General features: G+C 43.3%; 1 protein-coding gene across 1 annotated transcript in view; it reads left to right on the top strand.

The window, feature by feature from the left end:
• LOC125485032 (beta-2-syntrophin-like) overlaps positions 1-8,376 on the top strand; it is a 39,891-nt gene that overhangs the window by 468 nt on the left and 31,047 nt on the right. Inside the window, exon 2 of the mRNA XM_048605929.1 lies at positions 5,187-5,439. Coding sequence (XP_048461886.1) covers positions 5,187-5,439 — 253 coding nt within the window. The remainder of the gene's footprint in view (positions 1-5,186; positions 5,440-8,376) is intronic.

Here is an 8,376-nt window from a genome sequence, read left to right as displayed (position 1 = left end):
TGGTTTTGGGATGCGGTAGGGGGAGGGGAGATTTTGAAGCTTGTGAAGTCCACATTGATACCATTGGGCTGCAGGGTTCCCAAGCGGAATATGAGTTGCTGTTCCTGCAACCTTTGGGTAGCATCGTTGTGCCACTGCAGGAGGCCCAGGATGCACATGTCGTCTGAGAAATGGGAGGGGGAGTTGAAATGGTTCGCGACTGGGAAGTGCAGTTGTTTAGTGCGAACCGAGCGTAGGTGTTCCGCAAGGCGGTCCCCAAGCCTCCGCTTGGTTTTCCCGATGTAGAGGAGGCCACAAAGGGAACAGCGGATGCAGTATACCACATTAGCAGATGTGCAGGTGAACATGTGCTTGATGTGGAAAGTCTTCTTGGGGCCTGGGATGGGGGTGAGGGGGAAGGTGTAGGGGCAGGTGTAGCACTTCCTACGGTTGCAGGGAAAAGTGCCGGGTGTGGTGGGGCTGGAGGGGAGTGTGGAGCAGACAAAGGAGTCACGGAGAGAGTGGTCCCTCCGGAAAGCAGATAAGACTGGGGAGGGAAAAATGTCTTTGGTGGTGGGGTAGGATTGCAGATGGCGGAAGTGTCGGAGGATGGTGCGTTGGATCCGGAGATTAGTGGGGTGGTACGTGAGGACGAGGGGGATTCTGTTTTGGTTGTTATTGCGGGGAGGGGGTGTGAGGGATGAGTTACGGGAAATGCGGGAGACACGGTTGAGGGCGTTCTCGACCACTGAGTGGGGGGGGGATGTTGCAGTCCTTGAAAAACGAGGACAGCTGAGATGTACGGGAGTGGAATGCCTCATCCTGGGATCAGATGCGGCGGAGGCGAAGGATTTGTGAATAGGGGATAGCATTTTTGCAGGAAGGTGGGTGGGAGGAGGGGTATTCTAGGTAGCTGTGGGCGTCGGTGGGCTTGAAATGGATATCGGTTTCTCGGTGGTTGCCAGAGATGGCGACAGAGAGGTCCAGGAAGGAGAGACAGGTATTGGAGATGGTCCAGGTGAACCTAAGGTTGGGGTGGAAGGTGTTGGTGACGTGGATGAACTGTTCGAGCTCCTCGTGGGAGCACGAGGCGGCGCCGATACAGTCATCAATGTAACGGAGGAAGAGGTGGGGTTTAGGGCCAGTGTAGGTACGGAAGCGGGATTGTTCCACGTAACCTACAAAGAGGCAGGCATAGCTTGGGCCCATGCGGGTACTCATGGCCACCCCCTTTGTCTGTAGGAAGTGGGAGGAATTGAAAGAGAAGTTGTTGAGGGCCCTGATATCAGTGGTTGACCAGTTGTTGGAGTGAATCCTGAGGGATGGGATTTACATGTATTTGGAAAAGTAACAACTGACTAGGGATAGTCGACATGCCTTTGTGTGTAGGAAATCGTATCTCATTAACTTGATTGAGTTCTTGAAGAAGTAATGAAGAGGATTGATGAGGACAGAGCGGTGGGCGTGATCTACGTGAACTTCAGTAAGGTGTTAGACAAGGTTCCTCATGGTAGACTGGTTAGCAAGGTTAGATTACCTGGAATACAGGGAGAACTAGCCATTTGGATGCAGATCTGGGTCGAAGGTAATAGACAGAGGGTGTGGTGGTGGAGGTCTGTTTTTCAGACAGGAGGCCTGTGACCAGTGGTGTGCCACAAGGATCGGTGCTGAGTCCACTGCTTTTTGTCATTTATATATATGATTTGGATGTGAATACAGCAGGTATGGTTAGTAAGCTTGCAGATGAGACTAAAATTGGAGGTGTCGAGGACAGTGAAGAAGGTTACTTCAGAGTACCATGGGATCTTGATCAAATGGGCCAATGGGCCAAGGAGCAGCAGCTGGAGTTTAAATTAGATAAGTGTGAGGTGCTGTGTTTTGGAAAAGCAAATCAGGGCAGGACTTATACACTTAATGGTAATGTCCTGGGGAGTATTGCTGAGCACAGAGACCTTGGAGTGTAGGTTCATAGTTTCTTGAAATTGGATTCGCAGGTAGACAGGATAGTGAAGAAGGCAACAAAGACAGAAGTTGCTGGAAAAGATTAGCAGGTTTGGCAGCATCTGAAGAGAAATCAGAGTCAACGTTTCGGTATGCTTGCCTTTATTGGTCAGTGCATTAAGTACAGGAGTTGGGGGGTCATGTTGCAGCTGTACAGGACATTGGTTAGGCCACTTCTGGAATACAGCATGCAATTCTTGTCTCCGTGCTATAGGAAGGATATTGTGAAACTCGAAAGGGTTTAGAAAAGATTTGCAAGGATGTTGCCAGAGTTTGGAGGGCTTGTGCTATAAGGAGAGGCTGAATAGACTGGGGCTATTTTCCCTAGACTGTCGAAGACTGAGAAGTGACCTTTATCGAGGTTTATAAAATCATGAAGGGCATGGATAGGGTGAATAGCCAATGTCTTTTCCCCAGGGTTGGGGAGTCCAAAACTAGAGGGCACAGGTTTAATGTGAGCCGAGAAAGATTTAAAAGCGTCTTAAGGGGCAACGGTTTCACACAGGGTGATGCATGAATGGAACGAGCTGCCAAAGGAAGTGGTGGAGACTGGTACGTTTACAACACTTAAAAGACATCTAGATATGTATATGAATAGGAAAAGTTTACAGGGACGTGGACCAAATGCTGGCAAATGGGAATTGATTAATTTAGGATATCTGGTCGGCATAGATGAGTTGGACCAAACAGTCTGTTTCCGTGCTTACGGGGCACGTGTTTATGGTAAGAGGGAGAAAGTTTTAAAGGAGATGTGCGAGGTAAGTTTTTTTTTACACAGAGGGTAGTAGGTCCCTTGAATGTCAGCCAGGGAAGGTGATAGACTCAGATATGATAGCAAAGTTTAAGAGGCATTCAGACGGACAGCTTTTAGAACAAGCAGAGAATAGATGGATATGGACCATGTGCATGCAGATGGGATTAGTTTAGAATAGGATCACGTTTGAAGTGAATATTTTGGGCCGAAGGGCCTGTTCCTGTGCAGTATGGTTCTGTGTTTTAGAAAGATTGAGAGGGTACAGTTCTCAAGTGATTTGCAAAAAAGTAAATGTGATAGAAGAAGAAATGGCACTGACTGGTGGAGTCAGGTTCATTCGTGGGCATCAGATGATTATTTAAGTAGAAGTAATGTGCCGAGTTACATGGAAAATGTGGCAAAATGGCCCTAAATCATGATGCTCGTTTGTGGAGATAGTGAAGACATGATGGGGCTAAATAGCCTCCTCTGAACCATAATGATTCTGAAGTTTGAATTTATTGAGGCTAAGCTATGTTTTTGAGGGTTATGAAAAATAGACAGGAATATATAGTTGAGGCCAAGAGCAGTTCAGCCATGCTTTTATTAAATGGTGAAGCAGGCTCAAGGGCTGAATGGCCTACTTTGCTGTATTTCTTGTGATGTTATGCAGCTCCCTAGATTTCTTTACTTTGCCACCCATGTAATTATTTTCAAATGACAGTACTGAGACAGAAAATGTTAACATGGAAATAGGTTAAATATTGGATTAGGAAAAGGATGTGGAAACAGGTTAAATGATTGAAACTACGTGCTCACAGGAAGAGTCAATGCTGACGTTACATGGTTGGGTTTAATAGAAACGTTGAAATTAGGAACAGGAGAAGGCCTATTTGTCCATTTGAGCTTGCTCAGTCATTCACTGTAATCATGGCTGATCATCCAATTCAGTACCTATATTTCATCCCTTCAGCTCTAAGAACTATAGCTAACTCCTTAAACTTTCAATGTTTTGGCCTTAACCACTTTCTATGGCAGAGAATTTCACAGGTTCACCTCTCTCTGGGTGATGAAATTTATCCCTATTCTCAGCCTTAAAAGGCCTACTCCTTACCCTAAGACTCTGACCTGGCTGTGGCTTATTTGTGTTGTAATTTAATCTTTACCACCTACATTATTTCTAGCGCAATAGTATCTGAAAACTGAGCTAGCATCTGCATATTCTAAGCTGTTGCGTCCAACAGAAAAGAATTCCGGTTGAAGACTTTGTAAATATATATTTGACTCTTTCATAGTGTAATTAGTTGCATCCTGTTGAAGTACATTCCTGAAATTTGCGCGGTCTCAGTCCTATTAATGGCTGTACAGAACTTTCTGCTCTAACTGGTATTTAATTTGCCAGGATAAATTTGAAAGCAAACTGAGCAGGTGTTTCCTGTGCTGTCACTATATGTATAGTTAGTGCTGGTTTATTTTTGTGAATGCTGTAACTTTGTATAAAGTATCTTGGCTCCATATCGCTCCCAGAGATTGATCAAATAGCAACTTGTTTTGTTGTTCAGAGGCATCGTAGGTTTCTCTTGCTTCTCATCCGGTTTGATCTGCTGATTGCAATTATATGACCTCATTTCTTGTTTGTTGGTGTTTGGGCAAAAGTATGAGGTTGTGGGTCAGGGCCATAATAACTTCATTCACTTGGCATTAAATTTCTCAATGCCTGGACAACCTCCACTTCATACAAGATCCTGTCTTCATTCATGGACACTCCTACCCCCAAAATTTTGTAGCCCTTTCCACAAACGTTGCTTTCTCAGGCCCATCAAAATGATTGCCTTGGTGCTGCCCTTCTCACAATGCAGTTCTGCCTTATTTTGTTTTCCATTGTTATTAGTGTGTGGTTGGGATTCAGACACCTGCAGAACATGCATAGGAAAAGACACAAAATTTCAAATATTCAAGGTTGAATAGTATTGGGGATGGAGAATGCTGTCCGAAGTAGAAAAGGTTCAGATTTGGACTTTGCTGTTATATGCCTATAATGCAGCATGAACAGATCCCTCTGTATCTTGTTGATAAGGTTTAACACAGCATTTTTTGGTCTAAGAAAGTTTTATGTGTAAATATCTGCAATGTTAACTTCTTTAGAAATGGTACCTTGTAATTTCTTACCTGCTCACTCATAGAATCCCTACAGTGTGGAAACAGGCCCTTCGGCCAACAAGTCCACACATCCCTGAACACTGTGGGCAATTTACCATGGCCAATCCACCTCACCTGCACATCTTTGGACTGTGGGAGGAAACCGGAGCACCCGGAAGAAACCCATGCAGACACGGGGAGAATGTGCAAACTCCACACAGACAGTTGCCCGAGGGTGGAATCGAACCCTGGTCTCTGGTGCTGTGAGGCAGCAGTGCTAACCACTGAGCCACCATGCCACCCATGTGTTTTACTCAGCAGAATTGAGAAAAAGATGGGTTAAATGATTGCCTACACTTGACCTGTGATCTTTCTCTTGCAGTGACTTATATCCAGGAAGTGACTCCATACTTGAAAAAGCCCTCATTGATAGCAGACCTGGCATGGGACAGCCTCCCTCCGCATTCTCCACACCTAGGAGCTGCTGGCTCCAGTTCTCCAAATCATTGTGCCAAAGACAGCAAGATTTTCCCGCTGAAGATGTGCTACATTGCAAGGAATCTGAGCATGCCTGATCCAGAGAGCAGGTTGAATGCTTAATCACAATAAGTGATCACAAATGTCAGTTTCACTTAGGCTGATGAAATGTATGAGCGAGATTCCATTCTATTTTCTGTATGATGTATCCCCTCATTCTGTCATTAATGCAGCTACACTGTAACTAAACAAGAAAGCAGAGGAATAAAAAATTGAACTGCAGGCCAGTTGGCAATAACATTTTATGTCCAGAAAATGCTATATTATTTAGCATATTATAATAACGCTTAAAAATTGATACATGATTCCATAAAGTTAGCATGGTTTTATGAAAGAAATGTTTTCTTTTACAAATCTGTTCAAGTTTTTAAGGTAGAAAGTGTAACCATTGTAAGCAGTAGATGGAAGTGTAAAGTTACAGAGATATTAATAGATTGAATAATGGTCACAATTGTGGTAAATTAATTTCAATGTAGGCAAATGTGAGGTCATCCATTTTGGACATAAAAAGAATATAAAGGGTATTTACTAAGTCATAAAGTAGAGGTAGTGGTGGCCCAAACGATCTTTAGGGTCCAGGTACATGAAACATTAAAGTATCATGCACATGTACAGAAATAATTTTAAAAATGAATGGAATACTTACATTTAAATCTAGAGAATAGAGTACAAATGAGTAGAAGTCATGCTTTAAACTCCGGTTAGGCCACATTTGGAGTCACTGTTAGCAGTTCTAGGCACTAAGCCTCAGGAATGAGATGTTGGCCTTGAAGAGAATGGAGTTTGTTTTACTAAAATAATACTTGAACTCAGGATTAAATTACAAGCAAAGGCTAGACAAAATAAGTTGCACTCCCTGAAACTTAAATTGAGGTGATTGTTTTGATATCTTGAAATGTCTTAAACCAATGTAGATGGAGAGAAAAGATTCTAGAAATGGGGGTGCGGTAGGGGGCACGTAGCCTAAAAATTGATGCCAGACCTTTCAAGAGAGATTAGGAAACACGTCTATACACACAAGGTATCTTTATTCTCCAAGTGGCAATTGACGCTAAATCAGTTGTTACTCAATTAAGATCGGTGTATTTTGTTATAGTTTATGGTGATAAATTGGAGAAGGGCAAAGGGCTAAGGATCTTCATGCTGTAGATATTTGACCTCTAGAGACCGATATGTATTCATGACTTGGAGGGAGGAAGTGATTGTCCTATAGCCAAATTTGCAGACAACACAAAAATAGGTGGAAAAGCAAGTTGCGAGAGATATGCACACAGTTTACAGAGAAATATTGATAGGTTATGTAAGTGGGCAAAAGTTGGCAAATGGAGTGTAATGTAGGAAAATGTGAAGTTTTTAATTTTGGAAAGGAGAACAAAGAACAGAATTATTTAAATAGAGAAAAGCTGCAACACAAAATGACTTTGGGGTGCTTATGCATGAAACACAAAAAAGCTAGAACTCCAATACAGGCAATTAGGAAGGCAAATAGAATGTTGGCCTTTATTTCAAAGAGATTGGAGTATCAGAATAAGGAACTCTTATTGCAAGTGTACAAGGTGCTAGTGAGACCACATCTAGAATGCTGTGAGCAGTTTTTTTTTCATTCGTTCATGGGATGAGATCATTGCTGGCTAGGCCAGCATTAATTGCCAAGAAGGGATTGCTGTGGGTCTGGAGTCACATGTCGGCCACACCATATAGTTTTCTTTTCTAAAGGACATTAGTGAACCAGATGGGTTTTTCCAACAATTGACAGTAGATTCATGATCATCACTAGACTCTTAATTCCAGATGTCTGTTAAATTCAAATTCCATGATCTGCCGTCAGGGGATTTGAGCCTGGGTATCCAGAACATTATGTGGGTCTCTAGGTTTGTAGTCCAATAATAATAACACTAGGCTGTTATCTCCTCTTGGTCCTGTTATTGAAGGAAAGGTATCACTTCATTGGAAGCAGTTCAGACAGCGTTCACTAGTATGATCCCTAATTCAGAGGAAGTATTTTATGAGCAAAGGTTAAATAGGTTGGAACGGTACTCATTAGAATTTAGAAGAATGGGGGTGATCTTATTGAAAGGTATCGGATTGTTAAGGAACTTGACAAGGTAAATGATGACAGGATGTTTACCCTCATGGGAGAGCCTAGGACCAAAGGGCATAGTCTCAGAATAAAGGGGTGCCAATTTAAGACTGAAATAAGAAGGTATTTCTTCTGAGGGTTGAGCATCTTTGGAACTCCATGCTACTGAGAGCTGTTGTGGCTGAGTCCTTATGTATATTTAAGACAGAAATAGATTCTTGATCAGTAAGCGATTCAGAGGTTATAGGGAAAGGCAGGAAAGTGACAAAAGGAATTTCGGATCAACCATGATCTTATTGAATGATGGAGCAGGCTCCAGGGCCTGAATAGCCTACTCCTGTTCCTATATCATATGGTCAAATGGACACTCTGACTCTAAGGAGGAGGTGAAAGAAGACCTGTCCTTGTGCACCAGTCGCTGAAAGTATGCATGTAGGTGCAGCAGGCAGTGAAGAAGGGAAATGGTATGTTGGCCTTCATAGTGAGAGAATTGGGCTACAGGAGCATGAATGTTTTGCTCCAAAAGTTAGGAGTGCGATGGAATACTCCTCACTTGCCTGGATAGGTGCAGTTCCAACAACACCCAAGAAGCTTGACACCATCCAGGAAAAAGCAGCCCACTTGACTGGCACCACATTGATAAACACCGCTCTCTCCACCCACAATGCTCAGTACACACTGCTGCTGCTGCTATCTACGAGATGCACTGCAGAAATTCACCTTAGACAGAACCTTCCAGACTTGCAACCACTTTGATCTAGAAGGGCAAGGGCAGCCAATCCATGGGAGTACCACACCTGAAAGTTTCTCTCCAAACTACTCACCCATCCTGACTTGGACATACATTGCGGTTCCTTCACTGTCGCTGGGTCACTTTCCTGGAATAAAGCCCCCTAATGGTAAAGTG

The sequence above is a fragment of the Rhincodon typus genome, chromosome 15, assembly GCF_021869965.1.
Source record: "Rhincodon typus isolate 14 chromosome 15, sRhiTyp1.1, whole genome shotgun sequence".
NCBI lineage: Eukaryota > Metazoa > Chordata > Chondrichthyes > Orectolobiformes > Rhincodontidae > Rhincodon > Rhincodon typus.
Note: the sequence above shows the minus strand (reverse complement) of the source record. Positions and strands in the feature narration are given on the sequence as shown.